A 23,530-nucleotide genomic window follows, 5' to 3' on the forward strand; every position below is an offset into this window, starting at 1 on the left:
TTAGAGTACAAATACGAGTAAAGCCACAGCAAACGGCAAGACGCGGTGCTCTGGAGCTCACCAGTGGTAGAACTTGAATCGTGGTCTCCAGTTGGGCGTTCTGAGCAGAGTCTGAACAGCACAGGCCAGATTCACAAACATGTAGCACATGAGGAAAAACCTGCAAACACAAGAGAGAAACAAACACGACAACATTGAGAAACAGAAACGGAAACCCGGGATTATGGCTCAAATGTTTGGATCACGCTTAAAATGTCTGATTGTTATAGTAAGAAAATATCGAATTAAATAACATGTATTGAAAAAAAAATTGCCCAAACACAGTTTTCAAGCAAAATGAAGACAGTATTTCTTAGTTTTTTTGTTTAGTGGATCATGTTGATAGTTAATACAGCAATATTGTTAACTAAAACTAAACCATAAACTACTAAAAATCAGTTTGGTTAATTTAAATAAAATATTGTTAAGTATTATTTAAATACTATTATAGTATTTAATAATATTTAGAATTAGCTTTTATTTTCATATTTTCCATTTTCTGTTTAAATTTTGTTCATCATTTGTTCAATCATTTATGTTTGTTAAATATATCAATATGTCTATTGTATATAATATGAATACAATTTGATAAGATAATTACATTAATAGTTAATTAATATTTATATTAACAGTTTTAATTAAAAAAATTTTTACGTTTCAGTTATTTTTTTATATATATGTGTGTCTTTTTGAAATATTTTTATTTACTTTTAATTTATTTGTTATTTTAGTCTAAGTTTTAATCATTTTAATTCTTCAGCATATTATATTCCAGTAATCTGACATAACCAAAATTTAAATATAAATTAGAAATGTTGCCTTCATGTAATTTTTTATATTTATATTTTATATCAATTTTATTTCAACGGACAAAAGCATTTTTGAATAGTTTTAATTTCAGATAACAATAACAACACTGATGAATGCTACTTTATTTTAAAACTGTATTATCTAATGCAATGACTATGTCATTTTTATGTGTGATTTGTGATTTTCTGAGGCTGTTGTATATCTGTATCGTCTCTTACATGGAGAGAATCGGAGCGACGTTATCCAGAGAAGCGATGAGAATTCCAATCTCACAGATACATGCGGTCAGGAGCAACGCCCAGGTGGGCTCCCCGTTTGCTTTTCCATGACCAAACACCTGCAACACACACACACACACACACACACACACACACACACACACACACACACACATAAATGCCCATGAAGAGCTAAACACACGGTCGGAGCTGGCAGCTCTTGGCCAGAATAAGTTACAATGTGAATCTGACTTTATGCTGAAAGACTAAACACTCATCACACGTGTGCACACTCACTCTGAGGAACGGCACGATGCCGTCTCGAGCGATGGCCTGCATGAGACGCGGAGCGCCCGTCAAGCTCTGAAGCCCCGCACCGCAGGTGGAGAAGAAGGAGCCGAAGACGATGACCCAGGGCGACGGCCACGCCAGTGTCCCGATCACCAGATTCCCCCTGACCGCCTCACCAAACCTGAGATGCACAAACATGCACACAAAGCACTATGCTGCCACTCAATAGTTTGGGGTTTTATTCAGCAAGGATGCATTAAATTAATCAAATGACAGTAAAGACATGTATGATGTTACAAAAGATTTCAATTTCAAATAAATGCTGTTCTTTTGAACTTTCTCTTCATCAAAGAATCCTGAAAATAAAAATATATCACAGTTTCCCCAAAAATGTTTTCAACATTGATAATAATCAGAAATGTTTCTTGCTATTAGAATGAATTCTGAAGGATCACGTGACACTGAAGACTGGAGTAATGATCCTGAAAATTCAGCTTTAATCACAGAAATAAATTATATTTTAAAATATATTAAAATATTTTTTTTTAAACTGTAGTAATATTTCACAACATTAGTGTTTTTACTGTATTTTTGTTCAAATAAATGCATCCTTGCTGAGAACAAGAGACTTCTTTTAAAAACATTAATAATCTAAGCAACCCTAAACATTTAAATGCTAGTGTACTGTATTTTTCATGAACTAACTCATGTGACAAGAGGCATTTTAAACACATAACATACTTATCCCTCAGCACCGTTCCCTCGATGCAGGCACCAAACAGAATCACGCTGGACATGTCTGAACACTTCAGTTAAAGAACACTGTTTTTGGATAAACATGTAACTGTAGCAGAAGCTTTGATTGTTTCTAAGTCTTTTAGCTTCTCCACAGAGTGATTACTAGGCTTACATAATGTATAGCTATTAGAACTGAGAAGACTGACTCATTTTAGTGAATCGGTTCACTTGGACAGTTCGCTCCAATGCCCTGCTTCAAAGACTTACCAAATATCCCACAGAATTAGTTTGTAATAAACTTTATTTTGCCAGACTCTTTGCAAACTGATTTGATTAAATCACTAAAATGAGTCATGTGATATCTGATCACTAGTGTGTATCATAATAAACTGTATTGCAGGAGGGTGTTATATCAGATCCTGTCCACCAGGTGGAGTGCTGTGTGTGTTTCTCTATGAGAGGATACAGATGATGGAGGTGGTGGTGATGGCCAGGATGGTGCCGATGGGAATGGACTTCTGGGCATCCTGCAAATCACCAGATCGGTTTGATCCAGCCATGATACCTGTTCAAAACAAGACAGAGCATAGAATGGGTGGCATGTTTCTTTACAACATCATTCCCGGTTATTTCATACACTGTAAAAGAAAAAGAAAAGTTGAGCAAACTTAAAAGTTTAAGGCAACCAGCTTCAGCAGATTTGTGAGTTTTCTAAACTTATTTTTTTAGGAATTTTTTTAGTTTTCTCATCGTTTTGTTGTATAAACTTAAAACGAGAAGTTGAAAAAACTCAAAAACCTGTTGAAGCTGGTTGTCTTAAAATTATTATTATTTTTTTTTATAGTGCTGTAAAAAAAATCTAAAGTTGAGAGAACTTAAATGTTTAAGGCAACCAGCTTCAGCAGATTTTTGAGCTTTCTCTACTTGTTGTTTTAAGTTTATTCAACAAAAAGTTGAGAACTCAAAAATCTGCTGAAGCTGGTTGCCTTAAACATTTAAGTTTGCCCAACTTTTTTTTTTTTTTTTTTTTACAGTGTAGTTTTGATGACTTGTATTCTAAAATGTGGAAAATCCAGACTTTTTATAAACTTTTAAACAGAAATATCCATTAGTGTCATTTAAAGTTCCATTTTAACCTTTCGATTGCAAAACAAATGTATTCATAGTGGACAAAATATTTAAAAAATGTTCTTTAAATTAAAAAAATGTTTCTAAAAAGGAAGATTCCTCAGGAAAACGGTTCTTTTTTGACATCGCTGTGAAAAGCCCCCCTTTAATTTAAGAACGTAGAATATTCTTATGCATTCTGATCCACGAGGGCAATTTTCACAATCATAAATGATGGATGAGACCAGGGCTGTCAAGAGAAAACTCTACCTGTCACGGAGGGGAAGTAGATGCCCACCAGCATGGTAAAGAAGGAGGTGATGTCTGCGAGCACGTAGCGGTTGGTGTTGGTCGGTATGGAATCGGGTTCGACTGCGGCGGGTAATCCCACTTTCTCAATAAAAGAAGCCTTATCCATATAATTCCCAAAGAGATTCTCTGGAAGAGAGAAATAGGGAAACAAAGCGAGAGAATATGAGAAATGTGTACATTTATTTACTTGTTCAGATCATTAACACTAAATATGAGCAATATTAATAGCAATGGTAAGCAGACACAGAGGAAAAGTTTGAATTGGAAAAAAAATAAACTTTATTTTAATATCCTCATACAAAAGTTCATAGACAAAAGTGAATATCTTCTGTAGGCTCACTAGCATTCAATAGTTTGGGGTCAGTTTTAATGTTTGTGAAACAAGTTTCTTAGGCTCATCATCCAATATGGAATTTTTTATTTTTTTTTTCTAGCCAAAATATATTTAAATATATGCTAAATATATGTTGTAAACAGTGAAACTCAATTAAAATGCATTTTTGAAATAAAAAAAATCATATAAATATATTTCAATTAATTTTAGTGGCACGAAAATACATTTCTAGTCTTACAGTAGCCTATGTTTAGGCTCTATTAATTTTTTATTTTTATTCAAATGTGTTAGGCAATAAAAAGATTTTCTTCAGTGGTGAATGTTTTTTAAGGGAGTCTCTTCTGCTCATCAAGGCTGTATTAATTCGATCAAAAATACAGAAAAAACAGTAATATTGTGAAATCTTATTGCAATTTCTAATATTGGTTTCCTATTTTAATATACTTTCAAATAGAATTTACTCCAGTCTTCCTTACTCCAGTCTTTGTCACATGATCCTTCAGAAATCATTCTAATATGCTGATTTATTATGAGTGTTGAAACTGTTGTGCTGCTTAATATTGTTTTTTGGAACGTGATACTTTTGTCTTTGATCCTTTGATGAACACAAAGCTAAAAAGAGCAGCATTTGTTCAAAATAGAAATCTTTTCTAACCATATACGTCTTTACAATTATTTTTATTTAACACATCCCCTCCTGAATAAAAATATTCATTGCTTAAAAAAAGAAAGAAAAACTGTACTGACCCCAAACTTTTGAATAGCATTGAATCTTGTAACATAACATTTCTTTTTTTAAATAAATGCTGTTCTTTTTAACTTTTTATTAATCAGAGTACCCTAAACAAAATATCACAGGTCCCGAAAAAAAATGAAGCAGAATAACTGTTACAGTTGTAAACCAAAGAGGGAAAACACGACAAGGCAGGCAGGACTTTACTTGCGAAGATCAACGAAGGGTGTAACACATATAATCACAGACACAAACTGAACAGAAAGGATGACTTAAATAGTGCAGCTGATGAGGGATGAACAGGTGACGGAAATTAACTAATCAAGGCTAATGATCAAATGAATACTAAACAGAACAGGAACAAAACCAAATAAGGAAACCCAGGAACAGATAGAAAAACCAGAAAAATATAGAACCAAAGTCCAAACTCCTAACAACAACGGGTTCCAACATTGATTATAAATCAGCATATTAGAATGATCTCTGAAGGCTGGAGTAATGATGCTGAAAATTCAGCTTTGATCACAGAAATCAAAAATATTTTAAATAATTTTAAAATATATTAAAATAGAAAACTGTTATTTTCAGTTGCAATAATATTTCACAAAATAACAGTTTTTTCCTGTATTTTTATACAGCCTTGATGAGCAAAAAAAAAAACACCTCAGGTTACGCATTCCTCGAAGGAACGAGACTCTGCGTCCAGTAAGACGCTTTGGGGAACGTCTCCAGCGTGAGCGGCTCTGAATATCATGTGTAATCAGGCCAAATGATGGGTGAGACGTCACAGGCGGTGTGACGTAATGACCAGCTGGTATAAAAGCACGTCCGATGCAGCCGGCATCAGCTTCAAGGAATGAAGCAATACGCTGGCAGGGATGCAGGAGGTGTGGCACCGAGACGCAGCATCTCATTCCTTCCAGGAACCAGGGTTACATACGTAACCTGAGGCGTTCCTCTTCAGGAACTCGAGCCACGTCCGGTAAGACGCTTTGGGGAACAAGATGCCCACGCTGCCAGACTTCCAAGTCCCTGCCCTGTGTGTATCCCTCAGGAGCACGACGAGGGCGAGAGAATGGAAGAGCCTGGAGTGGCCCACATATCGAGGCCATAAAACCTGACAAAGGACACCTGTGAGAAAGGCCTTGGAGGCCGCCACACTCCGAGTTGAATGAGCTCTGAATCCCATCGGCGAGGGGAGCTGAGAGGACTCAAAAGAAATGTTAATGGCATCCACAATCCATCGGCTGAGGGTCTGCTTTGTAACCTTTCTTAGGGGGACCATAGCAAGCTAGCAATTGGCCTGCCTTTCTCCAAAGGGCAGCTTTGTGGACATATGCAATTGTGCTTTTGCTGGTCAGGCTCCCGAAAAGGAGGAGGACAGAAAGCCTGTATTACTATAGGCTGTGGTGCTGAGGAGGGGACCTTCATAACATACCCTGTTCTAGGGTATAGAAAGGTTTTGGCCATGCCGGGCGCAAAGTCCAAATGAGTAGGGGCCACTGAGAGGGCCTGAAGATACACTCTCTTTAGAGAAGATATCGCCAACAGAAATGTAGTCTTTAGAGTGAGATGGCGATCAGAAATCTCCTCGATAACCGCCAGGTCCCAAGATGGCACACTCTCCAGATTTCCTGCACCGCATCTGGGTGAAGCATCCATTCTCCGGGCCTCGGCCCCCGTCTCGACAGGACGTCTGCCCCCATATTGAGATGCCCAGGGATATATACCGCTCTCAATGAGCGGAGTCTCCCTAGGGCCCACACAAAGATCTGGCGTGCCAGCCTGTCACGGGGGCACGAGCGCAGACCGCCTTGGTGGTTGATATAAGCGACCACAGATGTGTTGTTGGTGCGCACCAACACATGGTGATCTCTCAGGTCTGGGAGGAAATACTTTAGTGCATGCAGCATGGCCAGCATCTCTAGGCAATTGATATGCCACGTGAGATGGCGACCACTTCACAGACTGCGGGCAGGGTGGCCACTCATGACCGCTCCCCAACCGGTGAGGGACGCGTACCCCTTGCCTATCAGCTTTGAGGTTGTACGCAACAACTTGGAAGGCAAGGACGGAACCTTTAGAGACGACGCAACGTCAGGGGACAGATAGCTCTGTTCCACCCGAGGCATCGCTCTATAACCCTTTATAACCGCAATCATTCAATCCCCCCACATTACCGTAGTAATCTGAAGAGGGGATGAAGATGCGGGCCAAAAAGGGTCTTGTCCACGACCTCGACACCTCGTTGTGGAGATCGGGGAAGAACGGCAGGCTCCGTGTTGGAGATGATCACTTCGCTCGCAGAAAGCGTTCATCCAGTCTGCTTGTCTGCGACTCAGCTTGCTTCTCGACCAGCCAGTCGATCTTTAACTTGGCCACAGCAGGAGTCATCACCTCCAACAGCTCCTCATACTGGGGTGACTGAGGGGGCGGAGCCTCGGCGCGCTCTACATCAACCTCCTCAGAGGAAGATAAGAGAAGCGTCGAGTCCATTCCCCAAGAAGAAGTAACTGTCGAGCGGAGCCGACCGTGCGTGCACCGCTCCCAAGCAGACCACGCACAAATCATGTGTATCACCTGGGACCATGTAGCGTCCGCAGAGAGGAACACATGATCTAAAACGTGAGCTGCTCTCGCCCTCTTTCTTAGCGCGATCGATTAAATATCTCTTTGACATACCCGTCTTTCGGATGAGACGTTAAACCGAGGTCCTGACTCTCTGTGGTCATTAAAAATCCCATGGCACTTCTCGTAAAGAGTAGGGGTGTAACCCCGGTGTCCAGGTCAAATTCCCTCTACTGGCCCTTGTCTATCTAATAATCCCCATACACTTGATTGGCTCTATGACTCTCTCTCCTCTCCACCTGTAGCTGGTGTGTGGTGAGCGCACTGGCGCCGTTGTAGTGTGGCTGCCGTCGCATCATCCAAGTGGATGCTGCACACTGGTGGTGGTAGAGGAGAGACATGATTGTAAAGCGCTTAGGGTGTACAGCAATACACAATAAAGCGCTATATAAATGCATCATTCATTCACTCATTCATACTGCTTTCTTTTTTGTATGCAAAAAGATAAAATTGACCTTATGTGGAGCTTATAAAGTGGGAGGACAGACAACACTAAATAAGACTCACAAAACAGAAAGTATGGACAACACACACAGAACGCTTTTGCTGAATGACAAAAATGTGCTTTTATACCAGCTGGTCATTACGTCACCCCGCCCGTGACATCTCGCCCATCATTTGGACTGATTACACATGATATTCAGAGCCGCTCACGCTGGAGACGTTCCCCAAAGCGTCTTACCGGACGCAGCTCGAGTTCCTGAAGAGGAACTTCTTTAAAAAACATTTAAAAATCTTACTGATCCCAAACATTTGAGCGGCAGTGTATGTGAATGTTTTTTCTTGGACTGAAATATATGGAGGGAAAAATATATGTTTAAATGCTTTAATATATATATATATATACATTAATTAATATATTTTATATTAATTGAATTTGCATAAATATATTTTGAAAAATATTTTAGCAAATATATTTGTGGCAATTTTTTTTGCATATTCTAAAATATACAAAATAGTTTGAAAATATGTATTTTTGCTGTATGGCTGCATTTATAAAACCTGTAATGCTGTGAAATATTCTTATCATTTCAAATAACTATTTTCTATTTAAAAATATTTAAAAATTTATTTTATTTCTATGATCAAAGCTGAATTTCCTTCGTTCTAATATGCTGATTTGCTGCTCAAGAAACATTTCTTATTGTGAATGTTGAAAACATTTGAGCTTTTGATGAATAGAAAGTAAAAAAAACTGCATTTATTTGAATTTTTATTTGTAACATTATAAAAGTCACTTTTAATCTGTTTGCAATGCATTCTTGCAGAATAAAAGTGTTAATTAATTTATTTCCCAAAAAAAAAAACATATTACTGACCCTTTTCACCCAAAAACATGGTTATGACTATGATGTCATTTTGTGGCTGTATTTACCGCGCAGAATGCCACTCATAACTCCGGGGATTCCCTGCATTTCCGTGATGTTGTTGTTGGCGAAATAGCTGTCGCAGGTGGCGTTCAGGAACTCGGAGTCGCAGAAGAGCCGCCAGAGTTTGGTGGTGACCGTGGCATTTTCTCTCTCGATGACCTTCGCGCACACATCGAAGCCTTTCCAAATCAGAGTCCGGTTTCCCAGCACACATACTCTGTGGAAATCATTTCAAACTTAATCATTTCTAAAGGACAAAAAAACCCCAGCTTCAATTAGATATTAGGGGTCGATATGTGTTTTTTCAGGGCCGATGCCGATTATTACAGATCAAGTAAACCGCTAGGGCTGCACGATTAATCGAGTGCGATTGTCATGCGTATCTTTCAGTGTAGCACGGTTCTGTGATCAGTAGTAAATCTCCATCCAAAGGCCAGAGGCCGCTCTCATGCTGAAACTCCAAATATGCCCTGCAGAAGAAAGATAATGCACGTCGTTCCAGGGTTGTGGCTAGAAGGGATATTTCTGCTTCAAGAAACTAACAATGAAGGAGTAAGTTTACTGACAAGCTACGCAAAACCGCTTTCATAATTGCAGACGTTTTAATTGCGCAATTATGAAATCGATGAAATCGTTCTGCGATTATGAAAGCAGTTTGTGTAGCTTGTCAATGAACTACGGCTCTGTGTAGTAAATGCTGTTCCAACTGAACCCGCATCTGTATACCATCGAGCCTTTACCCAGCAAGTTTGAGTCGTTTATAGCGTGCATTTCAAAAAAGCAACATGTGCCAAACATCTTTCCAAGCATGAGAAGCATTTAAGAACCTCTTGTCTCATAAAATATCACATTTAATAACATGTTTTTATTCCATCGTACAGCCCTACCGACAACCGATATTTTGAACTGATATTTTTGTCTGGTGTAAAAATGAAAATTAATGTAAAAATTAAGAATAACAAAGGCTCTGACAATAACATTCTTTAAATGCTTTTCCATTATATTATTGGCAAATCGGTTTAGAAAATGACTGATACCAATAACCATAAAAATTCTTAATATCTGCACCGATAATTGGCCAGGCCAGTACTCAGTCGACCCCTATTAGATATCTGATATATGTGATTGTAATATTTGAGGCACATACGGGAAGATCGGAGGCTCGAAGGCGGTTTTGATCACTCCGGCGTAGACGGCGAGGATCGAGCAGATGACGCAGGCGAGGAAGACGAGTGCCAGCTTGTTCACGTACTTCACTCCTACAAACACCACAATGGCCATGAAGCTGAGCACCAGCGTGCCGTAAACACGCATGTTGTTCAGCATGGCGGCTTCGGCCTCGGCTCCCTCCAGACCCTCCATCTTAAAAATAGCTGCTTGCGGTACGATGTAAACCTGCGATAGGAGGAGAAAATAAGGTGGAAGGAGGAAAAATGAATTAAAAGGATAAAAGGGAATCAAAAAGAACAAAAATAATTAGGCCTGCCAATCAATATTCTGTGATAAAATAATTTTTGTCAGACTTTATGGACTTTCATGTTTAGGCATTCCGTCATCATTATTTTACTTTTTGCTTCTTAAACTGCCTCTCTGAGAATAAATTACCTATAAAGGTGTATGTCAAATTAAATTTTGTGTAAGTTTAGCTAAAAACTTCTGAAGCCATATGCCTTCTGCCATTTTATACTGTAATTGCTTTTCTGACAAAAAATGGTTCAGATCATCATTTCAAACCAAACAATATCCAAATGGACTATATTTGACATTAATCTTTCCAACAAGACTTAAAAGGTTATTGTTTTATTATATATTTATTTTTTATGTTATATACTTGTTCATAACAGAATCTGAACAGTCAAATATAATACAGAAACAAGATTGGGGAGGGTTAAAGGTGAGAATATCAGAAAAAGAGTGTACAAATGATAAAAACAAACCTCATCAAACAAACAAGATGAATCTAAAAATAAGCAAAAAACTACAAACAGAGCCAAAGAATAGCAAACAGACAAAGAGGGACAAAATAATGAGAGATGACTGAGATTCACAATGACACAGGCAGTAAAACGGACTAGCGCGAGTTCATTTCTACAAGCGCTAATTGAACTAGTCAAGCATGGAATTAATAGTGCAAATGGACTGCCATTAGTTCTTATTTGAGACCTGACCAAAATTATATTCAATGCCATAAACTTTTGGGTGCATATGCGCTGTTTTACCGCTCTAAGCACAATACATTGCATCGTTCATTAAACTGTTTCATCTTTTCCCCTTTATATGAAGGATAAAAGTGAGAAATTATTGGGAATCTTACGCAACCTGTCAAGATGTCTGGGTCATAATTCACCCCAAAAAAGAAATATATGTTATATTGTTATATTCCACTTTAGAAAAAAAGCATCTCATCTCATCTAAATGATCTTTAAATGAAAATATGCTTAATTGCCTCAAAAAGAAAAAAATCTGTTCCAAAAAATGTATGAAAAATATAATTTATTTAAATTTTTTTGTTTTTTTCAGGACATTTTCACATGACCCAGACATTTTTTCAGATGTTTCACCCATTTTATGCCATTAAATAAATGCTGTATAATATTAAATAAAAATCGGTATGCCATATAAACCATAAAGTCTTTAAAACAATTTATAGAATACGTTATATTATATTATTATTTTCCACTTTAGAAAAAAGCTTCTTATCTAAATGATCTTTAAATTAAAATATGTTTTAAAAAAATGTTCCTAAAAATGAATGAAAAACATATTCACATGACCAGAATTATTATTATTTTATTTTTTATAAGATTCTGTCTTTAAATAAATATTATATAATAGTATAAACAAATTAAATATATTTTTAAAAATGTTATCAATAATTTTATTTATATTTTTAAAAAAGTTTAAATATTTACATATTTATGATGATTATTATTATATTTTCATCAACGGTGGTGCTCCCTCAGGATTCAGAGCTCTTCATAGACTGTGTGTGATCTGCATGTGGGAAGCAAATAAGTGCTGTTCAACTGCTGAAACACACACATGATCAGCTAGTCGCTATGGTGACCTGTTAATTTTTATAATATCTGCTGGGCTACACAATACGGCTTTAATCTCAAAGTGCCGGCTCACTTTAAATAGACGACTTAGTGTCCTTCTGAACCGTAGGTTGGATAAAATTGTCACTCAAATCAGCACGTCGCTGACCTGCCGACCTCTGAGCGCAGGGAAGATTTTGCATGAACAATGGGAGCTAAGCCTATGTTCCCCCAGAAGAGAGAATTAACCCACAAGTCAGACACACTGGAGCCCCGACCAGCAATGCAATAAGAAATACATGAGCAGCTGAGAACACGTGTGTTAAAACACAAGATGAAGCTCGAAGGACACACTAGCGGTGCAATTAAACGCAGAGTCTGCATAATTACTTAATTACTCGCTCTAAGAGGAGGGGAGGAAAGCAGGACGAGAGAGAGAGAGAGATACAATGAAAGACTGATGAACAAGAAGAAATGAAATCAACTTTTTAAAAATGCATCTAGACACACATGATTTCAGTGTTTTTGTGTAACATCCTGGCTACTGTGATGTCTTGATCAAGTTGATTTTTAAAGGCCGTTTAGAACGGGTCCTTCACTGCCAGTGATGTTGTGTGCGTGCATTTAAAGAATAAAAGTCTTTAGATAAAGTTATTTTAGTTCATCCTCATGTCATCCCAAATCCATATTTAGACTTTGCTTCTCTCATGGAGAACAAAAAGAGAAGTTTAGCTGAATGTCCATGCTGCACAAAATAATAGCCTACAGTGACCAGTGTGCCAACAAGATCTCAAAAAGACAAAAAGCATCATAAAAGTACTCCATTCAACTTATGCTTTATATTAAAACGTTTTCTGAAGCCATGCAAGAGTAGTGAGAGAAACAGATTAAAAGTCTGAACCCTCATTCAGGTTCAAGTACCCTTTCATCAAAACCAAAGCAGAAATGTGTTCTTTTTAAAGCGATAGTCAGTTTTGGTTCCATTGACTTAAATTGTATTTTTTGTCCATGCAATGGAAGTAAATGGGAATCAAAACAGTTTGGGTTTCCAACATTCTTCAAAATATTATTTTATTAACTTAACATTAAAATTAATAAATGCTGTGTATAAGTATTGTTCATGTTAACTAATATAGTTTAATGCTAACAAATTAAACCTTGTTATAAATTGTTACCAAACATACCACATACCTCATTTTATAGGCTATAACAAAACAAAATCATAATCTTTAAAGTACTGCATGTTCTGTGATGCACCAAGTTTTAATATGCAGAAGCATGAATGAGATTTGACAGCTATGCCGGAGGGCAAGTTGGATGGACTGCTTTTTATGCTTCATTTATTCACTTTATTTCATGGTGCTCCTGAACACAGCATACATTCATTGTACAAAAGCGTGCAGTGTGAACATTCAAAGTTGTTTTTTCATTTGGTTTATACAGGTTTGGAATGACATGAATGAGTAATTGACAGTATTTCAATTAATACTTTAAATATTCTTGTTTATCTATAAAACTGGACACATGACAATTACGTGTTAAAAACCAGTCTATAATCGCTTGCCCTCAGAGATACCTTCATGCAAAAATCAACTGCTAGGACTAAAACTTTTCACAGCTGTGGATCATTTATCATTGCTTTGGCACAAAATGCATTCAATGACTACATCTTTAAAAATAACATCAATTCTTTTCTTATTAGGACACAACCATCGCCAAAAAACTTTGTTTAAAACATAATACAGACTAAGACAGAATTTTGCTACATTTATACAGCAATGATATACTGAACAATATCTAAATCTTAAAGTCTTAAAAAAGAGTCAGTCTTGCATTTCATCTATACAAAAAGATAAACTTCTTGCATTTGTATAAATTATGCAAAAGAAAGCAATGTGTAATGCTACTTCTTGTAAGTCACTATTTCGCAAATAATGACAACCTTCAACCTGAGTTGATTTGAGACATGCATGAAGTGTTTTGGCACTAAGTGCATTTGAAACATGACATGTAATGCTGTGCCAGGTTAAAACGGCTGTGTGGAGAGAAAAAATGACCTAAGTATTGAGAAATGTGTTTTAGAGACTAAGTCTGTGATTCAACACACTCATAAATCACAAAGGTTGTTGATCTCACCAGCAAGATCTCGATGCAGCCCAGGATGTACATGGCTCCAGCGAAGGTGGTGCCCAAGTAGAAGCAGATGCCTACAGCTCCACCGAACTCAGGGCCCAGAGAGCGAGAGATCATGTAATAGGAGCCTCCAGCTGTTGATGCAAACAGAAAACCCTCTCAGGAATCTTCCATTTGAGGAAGTGACGATCTGCTGGGATATTACCGAAGCATTCTGATGTTGACGGCTCAGAAAAATAGCACAATACAACCCACAATTACAACTTCCTTTTTCTTGGAAAATATTAAGCATGCTTATAGAGAGGCATTTAAGCACCATAGAGATAATAGCAGCTTATTGCTGACGAACAACGGATGGGGAACCGAACCCGGCAATTTCATCTCACCTCTGCTCTCCTCCAATCAGGAGATGAGATCGAGGCGGTCATTAGGACAGGACACGCTCGGCCAATTATAAATACATAAATACATCTTTGAGGATATTGCTGTCTGCTCATTGCTTGGAGTTATTGTTGCTACGGTGACCGCTTCCTGTTGCCAAGATGACCACATGCACATGTTAAGCTCTAGCAGGAGCTTGCTTACCTGGCACAACGCCGTTTGTGGCGATGGCACTCATGGAGATGGCAGTGAGCATCGTCTAGAAGAAAACAAAGAAGGAGAGAAAACAAGTGGATTAGGTGAATACGCATATTTTAAATGCATTAGATATATAATAATGATGATGATGGATGATACATTCATTCCTAACAACAGCAACTAATTACCAACAAAAACTTGATTATGATACTAGAAAATCATGCATCATGATTTTTGAGTTTGTATACAAAATAATGACAGTTTTGTTCTCAATAGTAAAAAACAAACATTCTGATTCATGAGCAAATGATTCCTATGAATCTTTTCAAAGGGAGTCATTCAAGAAGACTGTTTTAGTTGAGTTTGAATCAATCTGATGAATCCTTCACTAAATTAACTAAGAATCAACATCTGGTTCACCTACTGAAGTGTAGATTTCATTAATTTGGCAAAAGATAGATTCCCATGAACAGGTTCTTTAAAATGAATCATTCAAAAAGACTTACAGGAGTTATCAGTTTGAATAAGTAATGAATCCATTACTAAATTACCTAACTATGGATGGACGGACGGACGGACAGACAGACAGACATACATATAGATAGATCATCTTTTAAACAGCAAAGCAGGAGACTGTGAAAGCAGGAGATCTATAGTTGTGTCAGATCGCCTTGATTAAAGCAATTTAGTAGACCTGAAAGTACCAGAATAAATCTGATCTCGTTTGAAACCTCCTCTGTCTCCTTAAAGGATGAAATGTGTCTTTATATTGCTGCACTGAGCCAAAGCAATTGTAAAACGTCCTGGAGATTAAAGCCGTCTTTAAATCGGCACCAAACTGTCTTCAGAAATGCAAATGCATTTATTTTTGAGGAAAGGGAAAGAGCTGATGCTGTCAGACTGACGCTTCTTTAGAACGTGACATGCAACATACAGACAGAAACAAATATTGTGTAATGTTTCAATAAAAAAAAGAGAGAAAGATTCTACTCTATATTTCTAGGTAGAAGAAGTACCAGCTTTTTTTGTTTGTCATTATTTGCCTTTCACTGCCACACACAAGACGTCTTGTGGCTGATTGCTTAACTGAAAATGTGAACACATACATCACTGTCAGCAAGACGTGACAGATGCGTACACATGAATACAAAACTGTGCAAATCAAAATCATTTCTCCTACACAAAAACTTTAAACTTCTCAGAAGTTTCTCCTGGGAAAAACACCCCATTAATCTCAGGAGAAACATCTGAGACAAAGTCCACGAGCTATGAAAGAGTAACCTTTGAACAATACATTCTGAGAGGATTGAAGCGTTTCAGTTCATTAGGCTTTAATCAGTGTATAATCAGCAGTTTTCTCTCTCAGACTGGTTTGATAAAACACTAATTGAGACCAAGTGTTTTATCTTGACTATAACCAAGACCCATGTGAGATCTGGTCCATTTCCACACACACACACACACACACACACACACACACACACACACACACACACACACACACACACACGTGTCCAATGGCAATTCAGAAACACTCTTCATATCATCAGAGAACTCCATATGCTAATCACATGCTGGCTGTAGCCTCTGATTGGACGATATAGGGCACCACCTGCTTTAACTAGTTTTCCCAGCCAATCACACCATCTGCCTTCAGTGGAGTGAGCCAATAATATGAGACCATGAGACTATGACAACCAACCCAAAGGCTTAGAGAAACAATTGTGAATGAATAAATGGCCCATTACCTGACAGATTACATATTGTGTAGCTGACATTTACTGAGGGATTCATGACACATCACACAGAGTTATTGTTTAATTCGGCACATCTTCCTTTTGCACAAGGATCTGAGTGTGGAACCTCATAATGGCTGTAAATGTATACATCATCAACATTTCTCTCATTTTGGCTGCCATTTTTTGGAGCTTGAGCAATGCATTCTGGGATTGCCTTGCCTGCCTTAGAATTTGGCCAATTCTCGTTAGGTTTTGGACCGGAGCCACCGTCTCAGTGTTAAGTGTTAATTTGATTACATCTACATCACTGGATACACAACAGTCAACTCATATTCATGCATTAATGCATTCCCATGAATAATTTGATAATTTCACAACCGTCATGAGCCATGAATAACCAAAGCGCTGTCTGTCATCCGCCTGTCAATATTTCTGTGCCTGCCGACTTTTTGAAAGTGGATCAATGCTGTTGTTTGTGATTCATTTCTGCATTTCTAACAGCTTCAGTCTGTCTTAAAGAGGCGAGCTTCTCCATCTCTGTGATGCATGAAAGAATCAGCGTTTTCTCCTCCTCTCCATCTGTTGCCATGAGAGACCGAATACGATGAAAAGCAAGCGACGGCCGTCTGGCAATGAGCTGGTAATTTCAGATGACATCGATAGCGTCTCGCTACTTCTAATTATGATGCATATATGCGCTCATTCAGAGAACGCAGGCGGATGTTGAGGTGTCGCTCGCACCACCCTGGACCGCTGTCGATTCTGCTGACGATGTGGATGGCCAGATAAATCACACACGCCGTTTCAAAGGCTGGAAGTCATCGAGATGCACCAGGCAAACGTCATCTGTAGCTTCATCTGCAGAAAAGTCTCTGAGGCCACTTTAACCTCGATTTGAAGCCTTCATTATCTTTGAGCGTCTCTAAAGGCTGTGGCTTTTCACATAATGTGCTTGGGTTTTAAATGAGAAAACCTCAGGGTTTAATGTATGCATTAAATTAATGCTGCTGTCAATTAAACTGCCAGTTGCCTTTCATGATTTTCAACAAGAGTGAATCTCACTAAACCTGCAACATAGTAGCAAAAGCGTTATTAACTAAAGTTAGTAAACACCTCTTGTTAATTGAAATAAAGATGAAATGCAAATGTGGGACATGTAGGGCTGTAGTCAAGTCCTCCTTTGTCGAGTCCAAGACCAGGACTATCGAGTCCGAGTCAAGACCGAGTCCAAATAGGTTCGAGTCCAAGTCAAGTCCAAGTCCAAATGAGACAGTCAAAACAGAAAAATAAAATAAAAGCATCTTCTTCAAAACCACATACTTAACTATTGATAATTCATGTGACACGAGAGACAGCATATCTTCTATTCTAAGATAATGATTTTGCATTATTATTTGTGATCTAAAAGCATGTGCAGCAACACTGTAGGATCAAATTAAGGTATTTTATTTACTTTAGGTTTAGAAATTTCACTAAAGTCACATAAGCTGAAGTGCAACTTCACATTTTCAGCATTTTTATTATACTGTAAAAATCACATTCTGGGCTTCCAATGGAAAATATTACAAAGAACAAGCAACATAAGTCTAAAAAATAAATCAACATGTTCCCATTCTTGAACTTGTTACTTGTTCTAAAGCAGGGTGTCCAAACTCAGTCCTGGAGGGCCGGGGTCCTGCAGAGTTTAGGTCCAACTTGCCTCAATACACCTGCCTGAAAGTTTCTAGTACGCTTAGATTAGCTGTTTCAGGTGTGTTTGATAAGGGTTGGAGCTGAATTCTGCAGGACACCAGCCTTAAACATTTGTAAGTTTGTTATTTTATAACAAAATATAGCATTTTATGTAAAATATAGTCTTATAGCATTTGGTGTATTCGTTTTGTTAATAAAAGTCCCATGTTTATTGCAGCAAATTTGTCTTTGTAAGTTATAGATAAGCAATTGATGCGGAATTGCCCTATTGAAAGTGAAAGTAAAATGAGCACGGGCATTTATAAGCTATATAAAAGCGAAGGAAAGTCAGGTGGAAGAGAGGGAAAACTCCAACGAACTTTGTAAAATCAAACTGTATTATGCAACTCGCTAACATTGTGTCTGTGGCCAAAATAAAAATGAATTATGCCTCTGAGCAGCGCGCACACTCGGAGCCAGGCGTATGACGCAGCCGTGCATTTACCAGGCGACCAATGGCAATGCCCGTTCTAGATGGATTGTAAATTAAACCAATTACATTACCCATTTTCCGAACAAGCGAGCCAGATTAATGGTTTTGTTTTGAAAGAGAAAAAAAAAGCATATATAGAACATTTGGCGAGTCCAATGACCAAGTCCGAGACCAAATACCAACGAGTCCAAGACAAGTCCGAGACGACAGAAAAACGTCTTGAGTCCGGACTCGAGTACTACAGCCCTAGGAACATGCAAATTCAAAATCAACGCAAATTAGATGCTTAGATGCTGTGTGCGTGTTGAAGTATGATGTCTTTATTATTCACTGTAAATGCAATGATTCATATAGGCTGAAAATATTCAGATATAAGGTGAATCTAACTAAACCTGTTAAGAACAATGCAACCCAGAATCAAAAGTAGTATTGTTATCGTTAACTAAAATTAAAACTATTAAAAAAACATTTGATTAATTCACATAAACCTGAAATTAAATAGAAATATAAATATTAGATGAGAAAATAAAAAATAAACATATGTAAACAAACCGAAATTCCAAAATAAGTTTAAGTTGAAGTATCAAACACTGAAATAAACTAATAACTACAATTACTAGCTAATACTGAAAAAAACAAAACTATTTACAAATATTCAAAAAACTAATAAAAACTACGAATTGGCACATAAAATAATTATTATGCATAACAATTAATATCGTATGAAATAAGTTTAAGTTGAAATTACTAACTGAAAACTAAAACTGGAAAAAATAAACTATTTAGTAATAAAACGTTTTAGGAAAAACCCCAAAAACTAATAAAAATGAAAACATTACTAAAAATTAAACCAAAATTAAAACTAAAAGCTAATTCACAATATTAATAAAAATGAATAACTAATTACTATATTAATTATGATTTGCAAAACAAAAATGAACCTTAATTGTAATACCATTGAAATGTTTCAAATTGTGACAGATGTCTATTGCATGCTGTGTGACTGACCGTGGAGCAGCACATGAGCACGATGATGAAGGCCTCGATGACGCCGCCGATGCCCACCATCCAGGTCATCCTGAGAAACAGAATCACACCCAGGATGTTCTGCAGGCAGGGCAGGTAGACACCCATCAGTGTTCCCATCCGCGGAGCCTGTCGAGACACACACACACACACACACACACACACACACACACACACACACACACACAGCAGTCTGTTAGTACAACATCAACATCTGATTAGATCTGTTCTGGTAATCAGGTTCATGTTTTTTGTTGTTCAGCAAACATAAGATGTTCTGTTCTCTCAACTGAAAAAACAATAATGCAACTGCTGATGTTCTGATAAACAGAGGGAGAATCATGGAAAACCTGGAAATTTTATGTAATATTAAACTTGATTTCCGAGCCAGGATAATTAATATTAATGCATAACAATAAAATCATATAGAAATGTATACAGTCTGAATAGATCTTATTTTGTGCTCAGCTCTAAAAGATTTATTGGGTTCTTTTTAAGTGCAATCTCAATAAAATGATTTTAAAAACCCTTGTCCTGTGATCACAAATTATGGAAATGGGAAGTCATTGGTCAAGAGGTCTGTGAACACTAAATCTTCTATGCTCCAGACACGAATGCGATTGTGTGCTGTTTCTTTACTGATTAATTAGACGTGCCTTTTACCTGCTGGACAATAAAACAGGGAAGCAGAGTCACGCCTAAAAATAGAATATTACAGAGATTTAGAACACCCTAACAACCACTCAGAACATCCTAGCAACCACCCAGATCACCCTAGTGACTATTCAGAACACCCTAGTAACCACTTATAACACCCTAGCAACTATACAGAACACCATATCAACCACTCAGAACATCAAAGTAACCACTCAGAATGCCCTAGCAACTATTCAGAACACCCTAGCAACCACCTAGAACACCCTAGCATCCATGCAGAATGCTAGCATGGCTGTGAGTTTTGCATGAGCAAACACCGCTCACATTTAATTCAGAATAAAGTAATACAATTATTTTTATATGATATTTTGCAACATCTTAATGAGTCACATACTGTGAAAAAGCAGCAGAGCAGAATACACCCTGTGATCATGACTCTCCTCTTCGCCAATAAACACTCACTGTCATTGTGTTTGTTGCTCGCTTCAAGGGCTTTTAAAGATCGGTAAGAACCAATCTGATATTCAGAGAGAAAGTGAGTGTGTGTGTGTGGTCGGTAATTACTAACACATAGTGAGTAAAGGTCTGATAAATGGTGAGTGTGTGCGTCTAACTACACGGCATCCAAAAACACTCAACTACGTCCCGTCCCCGTTCAAGGACATCGTCAATAAAATGCAATTATCCCAGCGACCAAAAAAGGTCAGACAGGCAAAGTCGGCTCACCAGGCTGGACGGACCCACAGCGGACAACAGTGCTGTAAGGTACAGGACAACTGCACACACACGCACACACACACACACACACACACACACACACACACACACACACACACTCTCAAGGGCTGGTGAAAGCACTTTTCAATTCACACGGTTGATTAAATGTGATCTAATGGGTGTTTGAATGAATCCCACGTGACTCTTTGGAGTTCAGACCTGAAAACATGTACTGAATAACTGAACAGTGTTCACAAACTCACCGCACTTTAGCTATCATAAGAACAGTGTGCGACAAGGCTTTTACATTTTCTAAAGGAAATATTGAGTGTTACTGTGCCAGGCTGGTGATATGTGGTCGCTAAGGTACTCTGGGTGGTTGCTAGGTGGTTTTTTGTCCCTAAATGACTCAGATCCCATCTTCAAGTGTGTGTCTGTGGGATTTTTTGCAGTGGTTTTATTGTCCAGCTTATAAAAGTCTGTAGGCAAAATATGGACATCTAACTGAGCACATAAGTGTTTATATCTGCTATTTTATAGTGCCTTTGAATATGACTCATCCAATCAGAATGAACAGCCAGAACTATATGTTTTATAAATTAGAGTTAATTACAGTAATTGTCATTAACTATTATATTTGGTAGACAATCTGACATGCTGAAAGGAGCAAAGACAATGAGAACCGCAAAGAGAGAAGATGCTTCCCTCCAGCATATTTTTATCCTTCATAACAGACTGAGAATAGGGCCCTTTTCAGATGGGAAACACACACACACACACACACACACACACACTCTCACACTCACACACACACTCACACACCAGAACAAGTCATCCGTACACTCGAAGCAACAGCAGATGGCAAACTGGGAAACAAGACTTTTAATTTAATTAACCTGAAATAAATAAGAAGACCTGAATAATGCATACCATTCAATTCAATGCATACCATTAAATTGAGCCATTCAAATGAGCAATTCTGTGTGGGATAATTTGATTTCTGAAGCAAGGATTAATTTCCGTATTAATGTAATCTAATATAATGTGGCTTTATGCATCACGTCAAAACAACGGCAATAATTACATACTACGATAAGGTCCCAAATGAAGTGAACCTCACACACCAGAAAAATATATGTGCAAGTATTAAAAATTATGCTGTTTATGAAATCTGTATAACACATAATAATATAATTTTTAAATAAATTGTAATAATTACAAAATTTATGTATTTTATTTATTTATAATTTAATGTATTAAATTATAAAATAATTAAATAAATCATTAAATAATAATAATAATGATGATAATTTTTTCATAAATAATAGTAACCTTATAATGCATTTCAACACTTGCATAAAGTTATATCTTTAAGAATATAATGAATAATTCATTTATAGAGTTCTGATGCATTACATATTTTAAAGATATAACCATGGATAAGTATGTATTATATTGCATCATAAAAGTGGTTATAGGTACTTAGGAGAGCAAAACTGATTATAAGGCATTATGAATATCTTTACAAAATCATACACAGGTTTCATATAAAGTGCTACTAAACTAAGTTTTAGTAATCTACACCAAATGCAAACAGTATATTGTATAGAGGAGGCAAACAGAAAACACTGATGTCTTCTACAGTCAGTTATGATTAATTAGGTTACTGTTCTCAGACAGACTCCGATCAATATCCACAAACACTTGAACAAACTACAAATCAAAGTAACTACAGTTTGAAGCACATCTCTGGACCAGTGAGACTCGGAAGGAAACTCAAAAACTCTAACTCGGCCCCTTGAGGATAGTTACCACCACAATTTCATTAGTTATAACATATGCCACTCGCAATGTGTCGGCCGAGCATTAAGCATGTATACGTTTGTTTTTGCCTTTAAAAACTATTTTAAATGCATACCTCATCTTAGTGTGTAGTACTTCAGGCAAAGAGCTGGCAACTTCTAAACTACTTCCCTTCTACTAAACTTTGAGAAAACATAAGATGTTTTATTTGATTTTTTATTTATTTATTTATGAGTTTTTAGACAGTTACAAAGAAGAAGAAAACAAAGCAAAACAGAAGACAAAAGCAACTTAATAATACAATAGACAAAAAAGGGGGAAATAATAGTGTGGCTTAGGAAAACAATAAAAATAGTAATCAGCATCATACAATAGAGTTTAACTGATAAAGGAAAGCAAAAAAGCTAGAACTAAGATGCAGTCTATGTCCGACAGAGAAACAGGATCCCTGACATATTGCTTGAAAGGGCCCCAAACTTTATTAAACTGGTTAGATGAGCCTCTTAAGATATTTTATTTTTATGATTTAACATCAATTCAAATAAATTAGTATTATTTAAGCAATACATTCAAGACAAAAACTACTGTAGTTGTAAAATAAAATGATTAATATGGTATGTTTGGGTATTTTCTGTGAAGTCTATTTTACTTTTATTATAATATGCAAATGTTGCCCATACTGTCCAAAATCTGTTCTTATTTTCTTGTTCTTTTCAAGATTTCAGTTAATGTTTTTTTTTTGGGTAATGATTTAGTGGATTTAGTTTTAGTTATCGATAATAACCATGGCCTGTACTTCTTTATCTTAAAGAAGTCCCTTTAAGATTTAGCAATTTTGTTTTGAGTTTTTGTTTTTTTATTTAGCTTTTGTTTTTTAAAAATATGTCTTGGTTTTAAGTTTTAGTTTTATTTAATTTTGTCATAGTTATTTTAGTCCTTTAACTTAAACTAAATGTTGCCTTGATTTTGATATTTGACTTTTTAAATTTTTTTTTATAAATATTTTATTATATTTCAGATAATGTTGATTTATTTTAAGTAAATCTTTTATAAATTTTGTTTTCGTTTTAGTTGTCGATAATAACATGACCTGT

General features: G+C 36.9%; 1 protein-coding gene across 1 annotated transcript in view; it reads right to left on the reverse strand.

Annotated features, from left to right (window-relative positions):
* Positions 1-23,530, reverse strand: part of LOC306844556 (solute carrier family 12 member 5-like) — an 89,233-nt gene that overhangs the window by 10,972 nt on the left and 54,731 nt on the right. The window contains exons 4-14 of the mRNA XM_079376779.1: positions 19,242-19,388; positions 14,337-14,391; positions 13,755-13,885; positions 9,728-9,975; positions 8,586-8,797; positions 3,474-3,641; positions 2,563-2,661; positions 2,100-2,157; positions 1,365-1,539; positions 1,068-1,186; positions 62-160 (exon numbers count right to left, since the gene is read on the reverse strand). Of these exons, the coding sequence (XP_079232905.1) occupies positions 62-160; positions 1,068-1,186; positions 1,365-1,539; positions 2,100-2,157; positions 2,563-2,661; positions 3,474-3,641; positions 8,586-8,797; positions 9,728-9,975; positions 13,755-13,885; positions 14,337-14,391; positions 19,242-19,388 (1,511 nt within the window). The remainder of the gene's footprint in view (positions 1-61; positions 161-1,067; positions 1,187-1,364; positions 1,540-2,099; positions 2,158-2,562; positions 2,662-3,473; positions 3,642-8,585; positions 8,798-9,727; positions 9,976-13,754; positions 13,886-14,336; positions 14,392-19,241; positions 19,389-23,530) is intronic.

The sequence above is a fragment of the Barbus barbus genome (genome assembly GCF_936440315.1).
Source record: "Barbus barbus genome assembly, chromosome: 25".
In the NCBI taxonomy this organism is placed as follows: domain Eukaryota; kingdom Metazoa; phylum Chordata; class Actinopteri; order Cypriniformes; family Cyprinidae; genus Barbus; species Barbus barbus.